This window comes from Rhipicephalus sanguineus, chromosome 10 (genome assembly GCF_013339695.2).
Source record: "Rhipicephalus sanguineus isolate Rsan-2018 chromosome 10, BIME_Rsan_1.4, whole genome shotgun sequence".
Classification (NCBI taxonomy): Eukaryota; Metazoa; Arthropoda; class Arachnida; order Ixodida; family Ixodidae; genus Rhipicephalus; species Rhipicephalus sanguineus.
The window spans coordinates 133007397-133031030 of NC_051185.1; the positions used below are offsets into that span (position 1 = coordinate 133007397).

General features: G+C 46.3%; 1 protein-coding gene across 1 annotated transcript in view; it reads right to left on the bottom strand.

Annotated features, from left to right (window-relative positions):
• Positions 1-21293, bottom strand: part of LOC119406748 (uncharacterized) — a 273147-nt gene extending 251854 nt beyond the window's left edge. The window contains exon 1 of the mRNA XM_037673480.2: positions 20844-21293. Within this exon, the coding sequence (XP_037529408.2) occupies positions 20844-21293 (450 nt within the window). The remainder of the gene's footprint in view (positions 1-20843) is intronic.
• Positions 21294-23634: the final 2341 nt, after the last annotated feature.

A 23634-nucleotide genomic window follows, 5' to 3' on the forward strand; every position in this document is an offset into this window, starting at 1 on the left:
TTTAAAGGTATGCATTAACGTTTACGTTCAAGCGCCTGTACTACATTCTGACTCTGCAAAGCTACTTTGCGCTATTTGCGTTATTATAGAATAATTTCGAATGTGTGGGCGTGTGATGTTTAAAGTCGTGTTTAGGGACAGAAGTGCGGCGTCTTTCTAGCGCTATGATGTTACTTTGCCTCGACTGTTTCGACGCGTGTCTTCAAAGCTGTCGTTCTCCCGCGTGTCGCTTCGGTCTGGTTAATTGTACCATGTTCGCCCCTATGGAGCCGTGTAATGTTATCGAGTTTTCACCTGTTCACACCGTTCTCTTCTATGTACGAACCTGTAAAACAATTTCCTTTTCTCATTTTTTTAGGGGCGAAGCCCCTTATAGCATCACCTGGTCGGTCGTCACTCCATCCGGCGTTCCCCCGCCGTCGCGTCTCCCGTATCATTCAATAGATGGCGCTGTCCCATAGAGATGCATGCAAACTCCAGTTGAGTGACGATATACTAGATGGCGCTGTCCCATAGAGATGTGTGCAATATGGCGGTTGGGTGAATGCACGCTATATGGCGTTATAGGTGCCGCTGCTCCATTGTCACACAAACAGGTCGGCACGATGGTTGTGCAGATGCTTCCAGGTCTATTTTATGCTGATGGTATTGTCTTATTTGCGGACAGTCAAGATGATATACAGCGACTGGCAGATATATGAGGAAGGCAATGTGAGGCTCTAGGGCTAGGATTTAGTGCAATAAAATGCGCATTGATGGTATTCAATGATCACGAATACCATGCGGTCTTAATACAGGGCCAAAACATACCGAGGGTAAGCGAGTACAAGTACCTCGGAGTATGGGTAAATGAGGGGGATAGATATATGGAGGTACAAGAGAAAGCATCGGTAGCAAAGGGAAAGAGGAATGCTGCAATTATGAAGCACAGAGCTTTATGGGGATACAATAGGTACGAGGTGCTTCGAGGGCTGTGGAAGGGTGTGATGGTTCCGGGGCTTACATTTGGGAACTCAGTGGTGTGCATGAAGTCAGAGGTACAATCAGTAATGGATGTAAATCAAAGGACGGTGGGCCGCCTCGCGTTGGGCGCTCACGGGAAGACGACAAATGAGGCTGTAAAGGGTGATATGGGATGGACAGGCTTTGAAGTGAGGGAAGCTCAGAGCAAAATGAGATTGGAAGAGAGGCTGAGGAAAATGAAGAAGAGTAGATGGGCAGAGAAGGTTTTCAGGTATTTGTATAGAAAAAGCGTTGACACGCAGTGGAGAAAAAGAACTAGGGGGCTCACCAGTAAATATACGGCTAGCAGTGCGGGTGATATGGCAACAAGGAGCATTAAGCGGAAGGTCACAGAGGCAGAGAGGACTTATTGAATGCAGCGATGGAAAAGAAGCCGGCTTTGAGTAACTACCGAAAGGGAAAAAACGAAATAAGGAGGGAAGGGTTTTATGATAATTCAAGGGGAAGCGCTTTACTATTTGAAGCAAGGTCGGGCTGCCTTAGAACGCGTAGTTATAAAGCTAGATTCAGTAATGAAGAAGAACAATGTACATGCTGCGGGGGAACTGAGGAAACGATGGAACATGTACTGATTCAATGTGGCGATATTCACCCAGGTATACGTGTGGGCACGAGTCTACATGAAGCCTTGGGTTTAAGGGACAACAATGGAAAGCTGAACACGTCCACGATAGAAATAAGTAAGAGACGGTTAGAGTATTGGTGGCAGAAAAGTAGAGATAAAGTACAAAAATAAACAATGGGGAAAAATAAGGTCATTCTGCCTTAAGAGGCAGAGAGATGAACCGTGAATTTATATTTTTTGGTATAATAACATAGATTTAATCAATGTAGATAAGGTATTAGGCCAACATGAAACAAGGAAGTTTTTTTTTCTTTGAGCCTGGTGGCAGACATGTCACCGCCCCGTTATAAAGGGGACGCTCATAGCATCCATCAATCCATCCTCTCAGATTGGCTGCTGCGCGCGTTATCTCTCATTCTCCTTGATCGTCGCCGTACGTGGAGGAGTGAGCTTGCCGGATCGTGCTGCTTGGCGGACCATGGACGACGAGGAGCGCCGGGTGCGGAAGGCTGCTGCGTCTCGTGCTCGTCGGCAGGATCCCGAGGTGCGACCTCGAGAGGCTGCCGCCAAGCGAGCGCGGCGCCAGGCGATCTTGCGGCGGTGCGCGCCCGCGAAGCCGCCGCCAAGTGCGCGCGGCGCCAGGCGGATCCCGGGACGGTGCGCGCCATGGACGCTGCTGCAAAACGGGCTCAACGAGAAGCGGATCCCGAGACCATGACTGCTTCAGGAGCTTCGCCCAAGCTCTTCATCATTCACCCGTGGATATGCTATAATTTTTTTGCAGGTGGGACTCACCATTTATATTTTGAAACAAATGCTGTACCAAACAAATTATGGCTTTTATGTCTGATGGTGGGGTTATTTGCAGTTTTTTGTATAAATAAAGATAGATGGCCGCACATTTGTGTTTTCTTCTTTTCCTTGGGCTCTTGAAAGAAAACAGCACTTATAGAAGAGTTGACTTCTCCCAGTGTATGTATGTGTGTCATTCAGTTGACTTATGTGCCCGTGTCCTGGTATTTTATTTCTCGCCCAGATTACCTTGTTTTCAGGTTTACGCGCGCCTTGAACAACGGAAGCATTATAGCAGGTGATAAAAAAGTTTTTGCTATTACAGTTATTCAAAGGGAGATCTGTCTACGTGTAGCTGTGCCTTACCGACTGTAATTCAGCTGAAGTTATTCTTTGCTTTTTGTGCACATATAGCTTGCTGTTTCCCATCCAGAGTGAGTTGGCACAGTCTGCCACAATAACACACGAACTGTGCAGGCCTCCTATAGCTCTTAATGAAAGCATACATCAGCAGTGCACAGGTACAGACAGCTGTGTGCTCATATAACCCACGAAAGTGCACCCAGCAGCTTTTATTCATGTTAGGAAAAGTGAATATGAACCCCAAGGATGCAATGGGGAATTCCAATACATATTGTAAGCACCTGTATTAGTAGGAATTCTTCAAGAGGTTCTATATCAGACGTTTTGAACAATGCCTACTCAGGCACGGACCTCAGTAGTACTGAGGCACGTGCCTCAGTAGGCATTGTTCGTACTGAGGTAGCGTCTTTCACCTTGTACGTCTACAAAAAATGAACAACCATTAAAACATACTGAATGTGCACTTTCAATACATCATCAAATTTCAATGCTGCTTCAATTGTAGCTCAATGATTATTCAACAGAACAATTAAGAAGAATTCTCAATGCACAATGCACTCTAAATAACAAGTCCACTACTATTCAACAACTTCTCTGTCAATAATATTGTAAAATTTCAGTGGCCAATAATTTTCCATAGGTGTCAACATTGAAATCAATTATCATTCAATGGACGGACAATTACTCTTCAATATTATATGTCAACATTGACCAATGGCTTTTCAATAATTTCTCACTAAGATTTTTTCTAAGGGGTTACATATCCAGAAGATCGGTCCACGATTGGCTTTGTCGTTAAAGCATGTTTTAAGTTTCAGTAAAGAGCGCAATAAACGCAAATTGAAGAGAGCGTTTTGTTCTCTGTGTCGTTTGATTTTATTGCACTTGCTATCGGAATTGAACTCATGGTGCAAATCGCTTTCCTTGCTGCAGCATCTGCTACAAAACGCTCTTGATGATCCCCATTGCATTTCCAAAAAAAAAAAGGTGTAGTGCACCATTGCCGAACAAACATTGAAAATACCCAGTATGTCCACTCAACTGTTTACACCGTGAGCTCCCTTTTAACACTTTGCTGCAGATTTTATGTTCTGGCAACACCGCTTATACTATAACCTCGGGCCTCCGGCGGGCCTGATCTGCCATCGGGCCGGGCCGGGTAGGGGACATTTTTTCTCGCGTTCGGACCGGGCCCGGTTCGCGCATTGAATCACCGGGCCGGGCTCGGGCGGGTAAACTTGAACAAGTTCCGGGCCCGGGCCGAAAATCACGGCCCGTGCAGTGCTCTACCGTATATGTGAGGGCCATCTATGCTGTGCTGGGGCCAGCATTTTCCCACGGTGGCAGAAGCCACTACAATAGGTCATGCGCCCTTGAAAGGACTAGCTAACGGGTAAGCTTTGTAGCGTTTCAATGGGAGCTAGCTGGGAGGGGGAACCATTCGAATTATGGAAATTTTTGCCTCGGTGTTTGCGTGTAATTGTGCATAAAGACCTAACACCCTTTTTCTCGTTTGGGTGTAATATGCTTTTACACCCAACAAAAATATTCACACCCTTGGGTGTAAGTTTGAAATTACATCCATTGTATAGGTGTAGTCCTCCTTTGTACACCTATTTTTTGGGGTGTAGGGTTGTGAGTTATAGACACCAACTTACACCCATACGGGTGTTTTGTGGTTTACAGTGTACGAACGCCTTTTATTGCGCTAGCAATTACTTGGACACTCTCAGTGGGTGTTTGCCGTCGCCGGCGCAGTAATGTCCCGTATAGTAACATGTGTATATATATGTATATATATATATATATATATATATATATATATATATATATATATATATATATATATATATATATATATATATATATATATATATATATATATATATATAATACCTTCTAATTTATTCATTCTATTTCAAGTTCATGTGGGTCCTAGTCCACAGCCGACGTTGGCAGAACAAGTCCGGCGAACGTTACTGTATTTTCTTTCTTTTCCTTGGCGTTGCATGCTACTACATGCTCAGTCTTGTAGACTGCTTCTCCTTCCACCAGCAATCTCGCAGTGTTAAAGCTTTGGTCTATGAATTTGTTGATGACAGAGAGCGGCAAGTTCACTCAAGTGCAAAGGGAACGAAAATTAAGGAGAATTAAAAAAAGGCGTCGTATTTGCTCACGTTTTGTGTGAGCACCAAAAGAAACGAATGCACACAACTGTTGTGTCAACGTCGGTTCATGCGAAAAAGGAGCAGACAAGTTTCCTAGGAGCGAGTGACGTTTATTGCCACATGTTCATCGTTGCGTGGCCCGGTACCGATAAGCCACGAGCAGGATGCGGCGCGTGTCTCTTATTCGTTTCGCGCGCCTGTGCATTATCGACATGATCAAATGCGACGCTCGGCCGGACACCACAAGAAGCAGCGGCATTTGCCCGCTGAGAAGATCCATCAATACGCAGTGCGAGACAACTTGTCAAATGACATTGAAACGTACACGAATTTAGACCGAAAAAAAAGAAAACACTGAATCGTCGGGACGGCACATCACAATGTTGCCATGAGCGCACCGAAGCCGTAGTTGTAAAGAAATTGTTTTTGAACTGCTCTGATAGCGTCCGCGCAATAGTAGTTCTTTGTGTACTCACAAATTCTCATATTGTGCGGCCTAAAGTTCACAGCGCGGTGCCAAAACGCACTCGCAGCAAACGCGAAACCATCAGTACGAACATACACGTATGCAGACGCTCACACATGCAGAGGCACCGTCAGTCGTCGCGAAGCCGTCCGACCGCTGGCTTGAGGCTTCTGTCTGTTATGCTCCACTTGGTTTACAAGCAGTCTACTCTAACCAGATATTTCACATAGTTTGCGCCCAGCGAGTTACTACCTTTCACGGAAGAAGCCGGTTCGCGTGTTTGTAATAGCCGGAGCCCTCAACGTATGGCAACGGCAGCGGTGCGCTATTGGTGCGCGCACACAGGGATGCCGCCGCGGACTTCCGCCTAGCAACGGCCGCCACGACGCGACGGCGCGACGACGCACTCTCATTCTCGGGGTGCCTTTCGCGGGAATTTTAAACGGTGAACGCGCCCGCCGGGCCCGTGGAATTTTCGTCGCCGCTTCTACTTGTGAACTGCTACTGCTGTCGCGTTGACCGAAGACGACGCCGTCGCCGTATGGTTCGACTGTGCTTTGTGCATTTTGTTTTGTTATAACGGTGAACACATTCGCCCATGAACATTTGTGTTGTCGCCACTGTCGTTTGTGCCTTGGCGCTGCCGCAAGAAGCGATCGGCCGTTGTGTTCCATTGTGCGTTTCTTTTTTTTTTTAACGGTGAACATACTCCTCCTTGAATATCTGTGCTGTCTGCTGTGTCTTTTCAGCCCTCGCGTTGTGGCAAGACATAATCGTTGTTTTGTTGGACTAATTGCTATAGTTTTTTTTAACCCTGAGCAAGCTTTCACGTGATTATATATGTGTTTTTGTGATCTCGCGTTGTCGGAAGACGTGATCGCCATGGATTCAAGTGTTCGTTGTGTTTTTCTAAAATTATTTTTTTTTTTTCGCGGCTGTTGTTGCCAACGCATTTCGCAGCCCTACAACGCCGGTGTTGTACGGCTATGACCACAGAAAACAGCGGATGTGAGACGTCGGCGCGGTGCGCGATCGAATGCTAAAGACAATGACATTTCATTGCCTGACGTTGGCGTGCTTCCGGCGAATATCACAGATGAACAAGACGCCTGCAGCTGGGTAGAAGACTACGCTTGAAGACAAACACATCGTGGGTTGTAGACTTCGTGAAGTCAACAGCAAGGTGTGAAAGGTAACACAAAAATGTTTCATAACTTCAAAAATAACTTGCGGCATCTTCTGTGGTGATTTAACTTCATGCTTTGGGAATAATGTCCAATGATTAGCCGTCTCAATTAGGTGGTATTAGCTGTGCTCGTTCTACTGCCCTAATTGAATTTTGTGTGTATTTCGTTTTCAGTAAGTTGGCAATGTCAATCTGGCTCCCAATCTCTGGCCGATGCAACCTTGGGTCCTTGCTGGTTATGGTTTGTAATTTATCTAGTATACTTTTGTCAGTCCAGGTGCTGGCAATTCTTTCCAACTGAGCTTCAGTCAATCATTCTAAGGTGTTATGCATACGCCCAGGTGCGTTAATGTCTCTATGCTGGTGCTTTCGGGCAAGCCTAGGACCTGCTTAAAAGCTTTCCTTACGAACACATTGATTTTGTCCTTTTCTGTATTGTCCCATGTAGGCCTCACATTGCTAGCCTCCTTCATTCCGTGACACTTGTTTGTGATTCTCCTGATCAGCCAATTTGCCTTAGGGACCTTAGTCACTATTTTTATAAGAGTATTGCTGTTAGTTCGCTTCGACTTAATGTTGAGTACAAGGACCGTAACTTGTTCAATGATGGGGATGCCCCCCACATTTTAAATGCGAAGCATTTCTTAGCGAACCTTTGAAACTTTGAGCGTTTCTTCCTATCTATCTATCTATCTATCTATCTATCTATCTATCTATCTATCTATCTATCTATCTATCTATCTATCTATCTATCTATCTATCTATCTATCTATCTATCTATCTATCTATCTATCTATCTATCTATCTATCTATCTATCTATCTATCTATCTATCTATCTAGCCGCATACGTCTTGGAGCTCTCATGATCGCCTCCTTAACTTGTCGTATACCAAAATTGGCATGGGAGGGTAAGAGCATTTGACGAATATAACTGTCGGGTCATGACTTGAATAACGTAAAAATCCTGTCGCGTACGTCGTCAAACCCTTTCCTCCAGACACGTGTGGCACATACCCGTTTACCATGGGCTGCGGTGAACGGGTATGCGCCACAGGTGATTCACAAGTTATATCTGCCCAGAAACGACGAGAACAGACATTGGCAATTTAAATGCGAGAGCGTTAAGAAAAACCGACATCTGCAGCGTTCACCCGACCCCCCGAATGGAAAGAATAAAAGTTAGGATCTCAGCAGGAATCAAACCAAAGCATTCGGCGTGGCAATCAGGTATTCTCCCACAGAGCCACGCCATGTCTACAAACTGGTTTGGAAAAACAGCCTATGCAGGCGTAATGTCGGTGCAGCGTCAATTGTGGTTTTCGTGCTGGCTACCTAATTTTACAAGAAAGCAATAAACACTACATATGTACTCCTACGATACAGGCGTCATATCAGATTAACATCTGTGGTTCCAGTTTTGTCTCCGCTTTTATAACAGTCTAATAAACATTACATTTATATTCCAATGATTCAGCACGCTATATTGAAGCATTGCTCGACCCCGGAGGAATATATTAACGAAAGTTACGTGCGATATTCACATGACTGCACCATAAAATGCACTTAGTTTCGATAGTATGGAGATATGTACTCTAACGTGAGGGCTGACATTAGGTCAGAACATAAGTTACCCTTTCAACGCCAGTGTTGTCGGCGTGCTTGGTAAGGCCACGATGTGCACAGAACCACTACACTTACAAAAAATAAAACACCGTTGATCCCTCCGTCATAGGAATCGGAATAACACGAAAGTAAAAAGTGCCCTTACAGAAGTAACTGAATGCTTACTGTACATTGATATGAGAGAGTTTGCACAATGTATATTGATGTCTGGCAGCTAATGGCGCCGTTTAACGTGTATGCACCCACTTTGATGATTGGTGGTACATCTCCATCCCGACGACTAACGTCCATGTTAAATGATTAAACAAACCCTTGTGGCAGCTGTAGTAGTTAACGGTGAAAGCGCAATCAGAGAACGAGGTGTGATAGCCAGAAGAGCGTCGCATATTGGACGCAAAGCTTCTTCGCCATCCCGCGGACTGTTAAAATGTGATTGAACACCCACGGCCGGACCAGAGGGCAACGCAAAGCGCGTCGTGTCGCCCCGGTAGCCCAGCCGCGATTCTTCCCGGGCAAGCGCGACGACGGGGAACGCTTGGTTACAGCCAGACGAGGCAGGCGCGCGTCGCATAGCTATTTTAGGGGCGAAGCTCCTTAAGGCGGCACCCGTTCGTCCCTCGTAGTCGTCGTCATCGTAGTAGTCCGTAACAAGTCTTACGCTTTGACCTCCAAGGTGGTGCCGGTGGGAGATTTCTCCTGTGCGTTGTTGAACAATACAAAATTCGCAGCGTGCGCGTTAACTAAAAGCCGAATTCTTCTGTCTCTCATTCCCCATTAGCAGCCATTGGCATGTTCCAGTAGGAAACGTTAGTAGAAGTAGAAGTGTAAGTGTTAGCTAAAAGCCGACTTCTTCTGTCTCTCATTCCCATTAGCAGCCATTGTTTACCTCCAAGGTAGTGCCTGGTGAGATTTCTCCTGTGCGTGATTAAACAATAAAAATTTTGTTCAAAACGCCGTTGATTGATGAAATAAACCAACGAAAGACGCCAGATGTTTTGTAAAAGCAGAACGAAAGAACGCCAGATGTTTTTCTTAAAGTGTAGTAGTAGTAGTTGTATGTAGCCACCTCGCCCGATCGTCAACGGGCGAGGTGGACCGGCAACGGCGCGAGGACCCTGCCGTACGAGAGTTAAATCACACTAAAAGACATACTTTGCGGGCGATACACTCCAGTGAGCTTTCAACTTTTCGTCTTAATGTACATGATAAAGAAATTATTTCTACGAAAAACGCAAGGCACACCTTGAGCAATATATTTGGTTTTGGGACGCTAAATGGAACCATGAGGCGATGCGAAGCCGGAGCACTTGCACGATCGCGTTCCGTTGGCTTTCGTTGGGCATGCTACCGACCTCGCGTCGTGGAACGCGCGTCCTGTCCTCCCTCTAGCCTTGCCTTTAATTCGCACAGGGCGAGCGGGGAATGCGGTCGCTCTTGGCGCTCTTTCGCTCGGGAGCGGACTTCTTCCTTGCATTTCACCGATCACAAGTGATAATGAAGGGACCACGTAAACCAACAGTACAATAAAAGTTTGATGTTTAATATATACACGATGTTTCACACTCTTTATATTATGTACTGGGCGCATTTCACGGAAGAGTTTCACGGTTTACAGATGATTCCCTCCGTAGCTTCGCCCCACTCATCATCATTCACCCCGTGGATATGCTGTGATTTTTTGGTTGGTATTAGCGTAATGCTGAGCGAGGCCGACGCTTTTACGACGCTTGGGCAAAGGTCGCCACCTCGCGGTGTGTTAAGGCATTGACAAAATTCAACTTCTATTGAAAACGCGCCGAATGGGACGGACGCGTAACGCGTTGCAGGTGCTAGTCGCGGAGGCCACAGCAACGACGAATTACTTTACCTTACCACTCCCAAAGCTCAACACCACCCAGCCGACCGGGAGAGTGGTAGATATAAAAGGCGCGTTCGTAAAGCCTCCAGAGTCTGTGACCGTGGCGCAGTGGATAGCGTGCCCAGCATCTGTTGCCGCGGACCGAGCGATCGCGGGTTTGATGCCCGTTGACGGTACCTTTTTTTCTTTGCCATCTGATTGTGTATATTTTTTCGACGTCATTTCCGTGACGGAAATACGTCACTGAAGTGTTGGTGGACCCCGGCATAAAACACTTTCGTGTTAAAAAAGTCGCCCGCATCTTCCCACGGGGGGAACTCGAGCAAATGCATCGCAGAGTGGTGGGGGTATCGCGTGAATGTTGCGTAATTGGGTACGGTTTGGAAATGCTTAATTGTTACACGATGCGCACACCAAGTACGACTTGAACGGCTCCAGCGTGCACGAAGTTCCGGGTCCGCAGCTCGCTTCAAACGCTTGCGTTCAGCGTCGTATGCTCGTCTCTTCACAGCCTTGTCTTCTGCGTTGCTTGCTGTTGTTGACGCCGACGACGGTGAGGGTGGGGTAACGTGGCCTTCAACGAGTGGTGGGACGCTGATTGAAGGTACTGTTGCTTCCATCGCATCTACTCGAGTCAAGCAAAGCGTCAAGTCAAGCGAAAGCCAAGTAAAGACGCCCTTGACTGAATTCTGAACGCGCGCTCCGCCGCTTATATACACACCACCCGCGTTCGAGGGAGAGGAGGGAGGGAGAGGAGAGGCTTGCTGAAGGCATGAGACGAGCCGAGCAAGCATGCGCAGTGGGGGTGTGGACGGCCCCGCCGACGCCGCAGGTGCGACTAAGAAATGCTCCGCATTTAAAAAACGTCGGTCCACCTCGTAACGCTTGGCTCAATGCCATCAAATACAGCATAGAAGTACTCGCTCACTGCTTCGCATGAAACCGATTCCCACATCGCGTGGGATCTGCAAAATTTTTTCGTGCAAGTCTGTATCTCCTCTTACTCTCTCTCCTTGATGTATCTCTTGGGCCACCTGCTGTTAAGGATGGGTCTATGAAGGAGTTCTGATTTCTCCGGTGAAAATTCAATCCTTGTGCCTGTGAGGTAGACTTCCACTTTATCTACCACTTCCTGTGATTTCTGTTCTATTTACCCAGCACTGCCTTGCGAGATCCATATGTCAACATCATTCGTGTATACGGAGCGATTGATTCCTACGATGTCTTCCCGTTTTTCTGAAAATCCTGTCATAATGAGATTAAGAGCATGAGCGGTATCATGGAACCCAGAGGTGTAACTAAACTGTCCATGCTCCTCACCTCAGACTCGAGTTCCCTCATGTTGAAGGTAACCTTCCTATTCGTTAGGAAGTATCGGATGTAGCTGCATGATCTTTCTCCTAGGTTTAGGTTGGTTACCTAAGTGAGTATGGCCAAATGTGCAGGTTTGTGGAATACTTTCGTGAGATCCAACCATATTGTAGCTCTGGTTCACATTGTGCTCTGATTGCTTTGATTATTTTCCCATCCTATGGTACCTACGCCATAAGATAGGAAAATAGCTAGAACACAATTACCTATGTGGCTATGTTCGATGGAAGCACGCCAACGTCATGCGATGAACTGTCATTATCTTTAGCATTCGATCGCGCGGCGCGCCGACGTCTCACATGCGCTGTTTTTCGTGGTCATAGCCGTACAACACCGGCGTTGCAGGGCTGCGAAATGCGTTGGCAAGAACAGCCGCGGAAGAAAAATAATAAAAAAAACACAACGAACACTTGAACCCACAGCGGTCACGTCTTGCGACAACGCGAGATCACAAAAAACGATGGCGACAACGCATATATTCACGTGAAAGTGTGTTCAGCGTTAAAAAAATAGCAATCAGTCCAACAAAACAACGATTATGCCATGCCACAAAGCGAGGGCTCAAAAGACACAGCAGACAGCACAGATATTCAAGGGCGAATGTGTTCACTGTTAAAAAAAAAGAAACGCACAGTAGAACACAACGGCCGATCGCTTCTTGCGGCATCGCCAAGCCACAAAAGACAGTGGCGACAACACAAATGTTCATGGGCAAACGTGTTCACCGTTATAACAAAACAAAATGCACAAAGCATAGTCGAACCCTACGGAGATGGCGTCGTCTTCGGTCAACGCGAGAGCAGTGGCAGTTCACATGCACAGGCGGCGACGAAAATTCCACGGGCCCGGCGGGCGCGTTCACCGTTTAAAATTCCCGCGAAAAGCACCCCGAGAAGGAGAATGCATCGTCGCGTCGCGCGTCCGCTACTAGGCGGAAGTCCGCTACGGCGTCCCTGTGTGCGCGCAGCCAATAGCGCGCCGCTGCCGTTGCCATGCGTTGAGCGCTCTGGCTGTAGTCCTTATGCAAAATTGCTGCCATCTGTCGGAGCTTGGACGAAGCTACCCATACGGCGCCATGTTGGAGGCTTGTATACGAATCATATTGTTCATATCATATTGAAATGCGGCGAAAAGCGGACTTCCTTGGTGACAATATCGAGCCGCCCTCAGGCGCTGCTGCAGCCTGTCTTTCTCCGTGGCCACTGGCGACCGCAAGGAATGTGCGCAACTCTCTTGTTAAACTGACCATGTTTTGTATTTAGCTTACACCGCGTTCGTGCAGTTAGTTGCCGAAGAGGACAGTCATCTCTCTCTCTCCCCCTCACCTCCTCAGGAATGGACGGCACGTGGTGGTTGTTAGAATCCACGGCGTGCAGGTGTTGCGAGTGTGGAACAAGTGAATCTGAGGCTTTCATGTTCATTTCACCGTAACGCATAGCATATCGATGCAGTATATCTATCTATCTATCTATCTATCTATCTATCTATCTATCTATCTATCTATCTATCTATCTATCTATCTATCTATCTATCTATCTATCTATCTATCTATCTAGCTAGCTCATGTGAAGGGGACGAACGAATGTAAAGGTATGTTTAATTGCCAACGTTCCGGCCGGGGTCAGGCCTTCGTCAGCGCATACATACCATTACATATGTATCTATGCTGACGTATGTACGGTATGTATGCCCTGACGAAGGCCGAACCCGTACCGAAGTGTTGGTAATTAAACGTCGCGCGTCGTTTGTTCGCCCGCTTCAAATCACCACCTAAACCACAACCGAATCGAGGAATAGATACGATATATATATATATATATATATATATATATATATATATATATATATATAGATGTGTGTGTGTGTGTGTATGTGCGTGTGTGTGTACGGTGCCAAGGGATGCGGGCGCCGCTGTAGCGCTTTCTCTTTTTTTTGCGTCGACGTCAGTTCTTGTTGTATACAATCACACTGCGCATAAGATCGCTTTAGAACTATTGAAAAGCCAAGGAGCGAGGCAGGAGCAAGGACTGTCATGCCGGGCTGCCGCCGCAGGTGGTGGTGCACACAGCAGGGACGTGTCCAAGCTGGCGCCCCGCCGTCGGCATCGATCGCGCAGCGGCGTCGGCTCAAATTAAAAGCGGCTCGCCGTCCATTGAGCAGCGCCTTCTTTTGCACGAAAGCAACAGAGGCCCGAGGGGCGCAAAATTGAAATTCTGCCTCTCAAAAGCCGGACACCGCGAATAGGGGGACCTTTGCGGCGCCCATTGTGTCGCGGGGCCTAATTACGGCCGCTCTTTTGAAAGGGGCAGCCGGAATTAACCGCAAGGCGACATCACCGGACCACAAAGCCGTTGTCGCGCGAGGCACGTCCGACGCGAAAACGACGTCGCTTTTGCCGCCCATTCAAATCACAGCGGCCGATGGTCGGGCACATCAATGCGCCATCAGGCAGGCGCCGCACGCGCGCGATCATCACCGGCGTCCTCTCCTCCTCGCTCAAGAGGGATCCTCTCCGCGACCACCTGTCGTTAACTCGCGCTCCCGCCGCGGCCACAACCGAAAACTTGAACCGCAAAGCGGATGGGTATGCGGCTTGCGACGTAAACTCGTCGATGGTGCCTGGAGCTAGAGTCACAGACCACGGGCCGCCCGTTGGCGACGCTCGAAAGCGGCAGAAGCTGCGCGCGGCCACCGCCCTCTTTCATCGGCGGCATTCGCCTCCTCGCACAGCTAGGGGCAGCCCTTATTGTACGGGAGCGTGTTCGCTGCCGCAAAACGGCCTCCTCGATGGCGCTATCCGTGCAAGAGCAAACAAAAATTTGCAGGGGGGGGGGGGGGACTTGCGGAAATGTCAGGATAAGCATTCTATAGACATGCGCTTCTTTCGCGTAAGATAATCATATTGCTAAAAGACGTTACTTCGTGTGCATGCGCTTATGTGGGATCATTGCGCACGCGAGGAGCATATATATATATATATATATATATATATATATATATATATATATATATATATATATATATATATATATATATATATATATATATATATATATAGAGTCGATTTAAGATGTTATAAAAAAGTTTCTATGCGGATGTATTTTTCCCGCGTATGCGGCCAAGTGTTTCAGCGCAAAAACACGTGCGGCTAAAGCAGTCCGTTAAGAAATGCAAGTAAATTTTGTTGAAAATGTTTGTTCATTCAGAAGGCACTGACGGGCTAAGAATACCAGAGCGCCAGTGATTTGTTCTTCTGGCCACCTCTCTGCGAGGCTCCTTTATAAAAATATTTGTCGGACCATGGTATATCCAAAGATTATACGTCTGTATAAAAAAAAGAGTAACTATTGAGTTTGATGACTTTCATACAGAGGAGACGAAACGTGCAATATTTCCATCCAGCTATCGGCCTCGAGTAAAACCGCAAAATAATATCTTTTAGCCTAACTTCTGCGCGATATATCCCACGTTCGAGCGAGACGCCCAATGCTTTTCATTTGAGACAATTATTACAAGGTTATCCCTGCTTGTGCGTGAGACTTGCCGCTTCATCTGGCCTCGAATTCTGCGAGGGTTTCCAGCCTCCTACAGCGGACATTTCTGATGCAGGCACTTTTTCTGTGTGGTCGGATGGCTGCATTAGGGTTATTAAAGCCTTCAGTCAAAACAAGATGGCAGTTGTTTCAGTAAGATGAGAGAAAATATTTTTAAATGGCGATGCCTTAGGTAACATTATACGCTCTCTAGATGGAATGTTGTATATACATGAAAGCATTTCAACACGTGCATTGCGTGACATGTGCTCTTCAAAAATACTACGGAAGCATCTCAAACACTGAACTATCTTAACTTCTGAATTGTTATGGGCGACAATGTTCCCATTTTTAGCCTTAAACAAAGCACATTTTTCTCTACGTGGTTACTGCTGAGGAACTTACTAATGAATGTTCAGGATAGCTCAGTCGGAGTGCGTTTTTTATTGTATTGGGCCAATAAATCTTCAGTGCTCATATTTTACATAACTGTCCAACGTCATTCCCATGTAGCAATAAAAAAAGATAATGCTACCTTTGCGTACTATATCCTCTAAAGATGTTTCGAATGGAGGCGTGATTGTCTATTGCTGGTTCAAGTTCCAGTTAATTGCAGAAAAAAAAACCTCAGAATCCGCAATGGTGGCATTTCTTAAACAAAGTCACGTCATCTAGCGTGCCAAAATCCTTCGACTGAGGTGTCTAGTGTGCATAATCGTGTTTTAGAGCAGGCAATACAAATTAAATCTGGTCTAAAGGAGCATTTTACAGCGAAAGCTGTTATGAGATCACAACAAGGGCCGTTTTTGGCGCCGTAGTTGTCCGCTGCTCCTGCTGCTGCTGCCGCCGCCGCTGTCCGTAGCCACTATCACGCGAAATAAGAAAAAAAAATGAAATAAGAAAAAATATTCAGGATGGAACTATGTCCAGACCTGGGCCCTCTGCGTGGAGCCAAGTATTCTACCTCAGAGACATGCCGGTGTCTGAAACTGCTTTGCAAAAAGACCCTATAGAGGCTCCATGTCGGGAAGGAACCACATTAACATATGTCGTGCAGCGTAATGGAAGAGTTAAATAACAAGCAGGCGTCACACGACACGAATTCTGTAACCAGGCGTCACACAATGCGAATTGCGCAACGAGTGGGTTGTTGAATGCTTCCAACTCATTACAAAGGTCTCAGCCATAATTCTTCATCTTCATCAGCCACAGGATCAACAAAGTGCACATAATGCCTTAATGCCTTACAGGTGTTTAGCGGGTGCCACGGTTCTCCGCAGATTGACGAAAAATTGCATATTGGCTACTTCCCTACTCCACAAAAATTATGATCATTTATAGCGTAGTGTGTTCCACGCAAGTGAACTTATATTGGTTGCCAAGGAAGCCCATGAGGCTCCCATGATCCATTTCCTCGGGGTCTCAATAAAGTTAATTCCCTCTCTCTATCTCTTTCTCACGTTAGCGTATGTTATAGAGCATAATGGGAGAGTGAAATAACGACCGGGCGCCACACAGTGCGAATTAAGTAACTAGTGGGTCATTTAAAGCTTCCAATCCATTACAACAGGCTCAGTCATAATTCTTCATCGTCGTCAGCCGTCGCATCAAGAAACTGCACATACATAATGCCTTACAGATGGTACGCTTCTCCGCAGAACGACGAGTAATGTCGTGGTGGTTGCTTTAACTTCACAAAAATCATGATTTGTGGTGTAGTGGGTACGTTGCTTGTGTACTTGTATTAGTAGCAGCAATAAAGTTTATAACGGGCTCTATAAATGCCGCTCTTCCAGCTTTCGCTGTGACTGTGCTGTGCTTTCCGGGCGGTCCTGGCGGTCTTTTTTTTTTTGTGCCATCTTCCATAAGTTTTAATAGCGAACATGTCACGATATGATGTTAATTAAGGAAGGGAATTATGGGCTTGATTGTCAGTTTCTGCATATTTTTTCATACTCTCTGTGGCAGAGATATTGGCCGAGGAGTATGAAAGAATATCTCTGTCTTTGGGCAAAACAAGTACCGCTGGCAATTTTCTAAACTGGAAAGGTTCCAAAAAAAAAAAAATGTAAGAGCGTCGGTTACAGGCGACTACACTAAGATCTAATACTTGCTTAATAGGTCCCATCAAGATCATCTGCATCATATTAAAAGAAAAAAAAACTGGAGAAATCACTGGCAGCATTGCTCGCAGTCATTTATGTGCATTTTATCATCTCATAAATTATATTTGTATCACTTCCCTAAAGGCGCAACAGAACCGCCGAGAACGTCTGCCAATTCCACCTTCCGAATAGTCACGCACACAGTGCCGCATTATGTATTTCGCGTGTGATTTTACGTATAGTTCGCGCTTTTTATAATGTTGTTTCAGTTTATTTTCATTCATACAATATATTACAATAAATTATAGATGGACAAGGGCCCTATGTCATGGTTTACCAGTGCCAACGCGGCCCAGCTCTGCATGGTGAACTTCAAAGTTGCAAACGTTCAGCGTTCGTCATTGCCATCGAATAGGTGCATAGGCGTATCTAGCGGGGGGGCAAGGGGGGCTCTAGCCCCCCCATTGAGAAATGTTAGAGGGGCGGAGGTCCCCCCCCCCCACTTTCGACAGTGGTTGTTGTAGGCGGCAGACTGGGAAACTAACAAGTCAGGCAAAGTTTTACTTGAACACAGCAATAACGTAATTATGCAATAAAATTTGTCCTACGATTCAGCTGTGACAACTGTCTTCCGTCATGCACTGTGGGCTCTCTGCGGTGCGGGCTGCCTATTCCACGCTTTCGCGTATTTGCGCTCGAGAATTGCAGAGGAGGCTATCGCTCAGCTGGGGCTCTATAACATTACAGCAATCTGTCATGATTTTATTTTGTTCTGCCTGGCCTGAAATTTACGTAATTGGCGACGCAAATACGGGCGGGAACCAGTAAACGTTTTATAGCCCGATCAAACGCTCTCTTTCTTCAGGAAATTTAGTTTCTTTCTTCGAAAACGATTAGCATCACCACTGCTCCATATCCAAGCTGCTGTTAGTTGATGAGTGTGCAGAAGTGCCGAGTATTTTAGTTGTGCCTAGCCAGGAGAGCCAAAAAAGATTCCCACTGTGGTCTCCGATTAACTTGCTTCACCTTGCTTATCATATGGTAGCCTGCAGCGGTCGCAGCGGCTTTGCAACAAGGCAGTGGAGTCGAGCACATTCAGAAGCCCAGCTTTCAAGTTTGCCCCGTAACTTGATCTACCTCAGCAGGAAGATGATCAGCGTCCACGGTTTTCTGGACTAGGAAGGCTGCCCACCTGCAAAGGGGTGGGCAACATTTCCGCTCAAACTCCCACCCAAGCTGGGAAAAGTAGGGGGGCAAGGAACGACGGCAAGTGTATAAATTCGCAGTCATTTATAAGCGTATAACTACACCCAAACAGCTCAATGTGATTTTCTTAAATATTAATCCACTGAACTTGGTTTTCTCATTTAGAAATACTTTATATTAGAGGGCTCTAACAGTGAAGAAATTGACACCCGGCTTATCCTGAAGACTTCTGCGAAGTACCTTGCTTTGTCAGGCACATGTTTTGTTTCGTAAGTGGGAATTTAAGGTACTAGGGTCATAGAAGGTTCTTCATACTCATCGTATTTACAACATCGAACTGTGACTGTCCAGTTTGCAGATGGAATGCTCAGATGAAGAACAGGTTAAATGTGGCTGCAGTTTTTGAACTTCACGGCAAGATTTCCAAAATGTTATTAAACACTGCTGTGCTGTCGCGGTATAGCGCGGCCCAGCCTGTACCATCCGTTTGTGCAGATCCTTCCTTCATTTAAAACAAAAGAGTTTTGAAAAGTAAATCATATAATCATCTCTGTGAATATAAAAAAATCACGTCCAATTCAGAGAAAATGTAGGTCTCTCGCTCTGCCCCTTTCTCTCTCTCTCTCTCTCTCTCTCTCTCTCTATATATATATATATATATATATATATATATATATATATATATATATATATATATATATATATATATATATATATATATATATATATATATATATATATATATATATATATACGGCGGACAGAGTGAGAGTCCAGCCCCCCACTCGCGAAGGTGTTGCTACGCCACTGAATAGGTGCAGCTGCTTCACCGCTGACGTAGTTCGAGATAGCTCAAATCTCAAGACCGTTGCCAAGCAATGTCGTAGTCCATCAGCGTACGTGGTATTCTTGCGCTGCGCATACAAACGCGACTTTTGCTTCTCAAAAACTGTCCGCAGTCAACTCTGTATTTAAAGCATAATCCCTACCTTTTTGGCCATGGTTAACAAAAGAGCAGCACCGCATGTGCCATTTGTGTTAACAAGGTTGGTATCCATCTCTTCATTGCACGAAAGCGTGGCACACACGGCAGCCAGCCTCTTGGATGCATGATATCAATGTTTGCTCGGGACAGGCGAGAAACAATAAAACTCCACTCACTACGCTCGCGCCTTTCCAAGGTAGTGCTGCTTACGCGCTGCTGCCAGTGACGCACATCCGGCCTTGGGAATTCGTGCGAGGCCGGTAAAGAAGGCGCCTGATTTACGAATGCGGATAGCTATCCGGACGTGGACATACGGGCACAGTCGAGCTTCGATCCGCACACGGGCGCGGTCATCTGTCAGGGCGACTTCTCCCACGCGCTATACGCCAATCCCAGCATCCGTCACAATGAGCCCGAGTACTTTCCTGGAGGCTGGACAGTCCGTTCGGGAGCTCCCTTATTTATCGATCCTTACTCTCGAAGCCACCGCTGAGTAAGGAACGACACTGAATTGTAGATATCGAGGGATACGAGAACGAACAAGGTTCAGCTTGCATCATCACACGCAAAACCACGCTATTTGAGAGCTGCGCTTGAATCGTGTATTGTGCAGTGAGGTAGAAAGACGCAAGCGTTTCAGGCCACGGTGAGAGGTCAACAGCCACCGTCCAACTCAGGACGATTGTGTGCGTAACAAAGACATTCCATTATGGATATCGTTGAATAGGTTGAAAGTGCACGCTCGTGACGACCACTCGTTAGCAGATTTTCTTGCGTAGCAAAAGGTGCAGCAGATATGTGTACGAGCTATTTAGAAACATTACTCGCCTCTCTCTTTTTCGTTCGATTCCAAATGCAGGCAGCACACATTCGCAGTCATGCAAATGCCTCACGCAATTCAATGTCTACAGTAATAAAAACAGAAATATTGACACGTTTAACTTATCGTGTGTGCGTATTACTCAAATGCGGAAGCATTTCTGCAGGTCGTTTTTTCTTCGTAATAAATTTTGCTTCAATGTATTCGTGACGCTGGCCGGAAGTAAAGGGCGACGACGCCAGGACGTATTCGCAACCTTGATTCAGGGTAAACGTAAAATACTAGCTCAGTGCAAATCCCGCACAGTCCTAAGCGTGGTGGTAAGAAGCGATCCCAGAATACGAAAATGCATCGTAATGCAGGTACCACACATGCGAGGCCGTTTACGAGTATCCCGTTTTAGTAAACCTTGCATCCTTACTGCCGCCACATATGCCACACTGTTAATTGCTACGCACGTCTGAGAGCATTTGTTTGTGTGCTATATTTAAACGGACACATCGGAGAACTTGAACAATGTCTGAAAAATATATTTTCAAGCACAAAATATTGCCATGCATTCTACAGTTGCAGCATTTTTCACGCCGTGGGGGGGAGTTGTTCGGGTGCCCAATTGGCACTTCCGACGACACCTTTACAAATAACGCGCATTATGCAGTGCACTGGTGTACAAATGTGCCGAAATAAGCACCCTAAATATTACAATCAAAATCGCAGTTTAGCACGCCTTCTGGATGCGCGTTGCCTAAACATTCCGATGACCGAAGCATCCGCTCACCCAAGCGGCGCCGGCGGCCGAGAAGTCTTCTGCGGCGGGATTTATTCCACGGTCTGCGCAGAAGTGCCTGGCAAAGGTCAGCCACTGAGTTGGCTCCTTCGTCGGCAGCACCGGTGGATGGCTTGCGTCGGCGCTGCTGGATTCGTGCTCGCTGGAAAGCCTTGCGCAGTCGGTGGACGGCCAAGGGTTCGTGCCTCCGTCGGTGCTGTCTTGGCTGTCCGAGAAGTAGCAGCGCCTTGCAACGCCTTCGCCACGACCAGGGACCACGGTCACTGTCAGACGATGCCGCAACCACCACCAAGACGAAGAGCAAGAGCAAGAGCGGCCGCGACATGGCCCTCCCGTGCACTGGGCGTCGCAAGGGGCGAATCCCGTGGGCGGCCGGATCGCTACCACGTGCTCGTTGAGGCAGGCTGTCTTCACTAGGTGCGGCCCCCCTCCTCCGCGCATCCCTCTCCGCTGTCCCTCTCCCTTGCTCCGCAGTATGTACACGCTGGAATGTAGAGAATCGGCAGGCCCACTGATTCTCTGAATGAACAGCTGGCGCAGGGACACTGTTAAACGCCCCGTGGCGCATGAATGTGCTCGCCACGACGGTGGCTCACTTGCAAACATTCGCTCGCTCGGCTGTCCCGTGGGCGTAAAATTACGTTTAGCTCTGCGATTTTTTTTTCTGCCAATCTTCGCGAATTTGTGGCAGACCCCCAGCGTTTGGGCACCATAGTTGCTTTAGGCACTGGCTCAAGGGGGCAGGGCATAATGCCTCTGTCCTCTGAACTCTGACTGTCCCTTGCCACTGTGAAAAGTAAGAGGGGCTACGCCCTCTTTTGGGGTGGTCACCATAAGCCGCGTGCTGACAAATCAAGAACTAAGGTGAAGTTTCCGTTCAGCACAGCGGTCACGTAACCATATAAAGAATTTTGACAACGTATCGCTTTTTTCTGTAGCGCAGATCATCTCCCACCCATGAGACGCCCTCCAGCCTTGAAGGCAGCCATTGCGGAAGAGGCCGCTGTTGTGCAGGTGCTCTATGCTGTACGTTAAACAATTTCCTGCTTGACTTCCATTTCACCTGACGTCAAGTTTACATCAGCGGCGACGCAAGCACGGGTGGGAACCAGCAACCCTTTATGAAGATGCCAATAAAACGATCTTCCTGGTATTTCATTTTCTTACTGGGAAAGTGAATATCACTGCCTGCTCTAACTTACTAGCTGTTGTGGGCCGGAGAGCGCACAGAAGTGTTGAGTATTTCTCTAGTTAGGCCGAACCGTCAAAGCTACAGCTGGACAGCCGGGTTCCGCCTGCATGTCTGAGTAATATACTTCGTCTCGTAGGGCTTCATGTTTTCGGAGTTTATTTTTCTAGAAATTTGGAGGGAGTTTTTCAGAGTTTAACTTTTTGGCGAAATTCGGCGTTTGTCGGAGTTTCCTTTTCGTTAATTCCCAATTGTACGAAATTAGGAGTTTAGTTTTGCGTTATTGTTCATGCTCCAATATCTTATATGAAATGATATCTCAACACGAAAACATCAGAACACGCGAAGCGTGTTTTAGTTGTAGGGAAGGTTTGAACGCGCAAACACATATACACGCAAGCACATATACTTGAATACAAAGCATCTCCGTTTGTGCATATTTATTTATTTATTTATTTATTTATTTATTTATTTATTTATTTATTTATTTATTTATTTATTAACTACCTGCTTCGCCATAGGGCATTCCATCAGGGAGGGTACAGTACATATAATCAAGCACACAAGAATGTAATCCTAAAGCATGGAAAAAAATCATCATTTCAACCAATACAGACAATCTCCGGTGGTAGAGTGCTCCACTCTCTTACAGTGCGAACAAAGAAAGAGCCCTAAAAGGAATCTCACGTATTTTTAAGTGGTGATCTCGTCTTGAGAGACATAGTTGGGTGGCTGAAAATACAATTGCCTGATGATCCCTGTTCTCGAATGATAAATGCTATGAAGGAATTTTAATCGGTGGCTTCGACGACGGCTTTCAAGAAGATGCCAATTTAATGTTTTTTGCTCTCTGTCATACTAAGCATCTTGTCATAATTTCCAAGGACAAATCGAACTGCCCTATTCTGCACTTTTTCAAGTTTATCTACAAGTTCCTTAGTATATGGGTCCCAGCAGACGCACGCATACTCCAGTATACTGCGGACATGGGGAAAAATGGAGCTGCTGTGGTAAACTACTGAAGTTACGTTTCAGAACACTAAATGTTCCTATAGCCTTGTTCAACATAAGTGGGTGATTCCACGAGAGATCGAACATGCCTGTCTGATTGATTTTTTTTTTTGCCTGGGTTTTTTATATGTTATGTGGGCGCATTCAAAGTGCACGGAACCGAAACTTTTATTTCCATGAAACGCTCCCAGCGTGCCAAAAAAATATTTGAAGGTGGCGGCGCGAGTCTCTTGTCCTTGCTCACTGCAATGTTTTGGATTTCACGGCCGAATTTAACGCGAACTATAAATGATGTGTCGAAACTTTTTTTGCTGGTTTTAATGCGCATTACCGTGAATTACATCTATATTTTTTTATGCTGCCCTCAAAAGGAAAGAAATATGTGAAAAATGGCAAACACGGTCCAAGTCAACAATGTTTGCTAAGTTTGATGCACCTTGGCGCCTTTCGTATTTCACACAAAAACTTCAAAACAGTGTCAAGTATAGAAAAGAGCCTTGGCAACATTTATCCGGAAGATAGGTTTCGTACAGGCAGCACAAAATAAGAAGAAAATAGTTAAAGAAGCGAGATTTTTCAAAA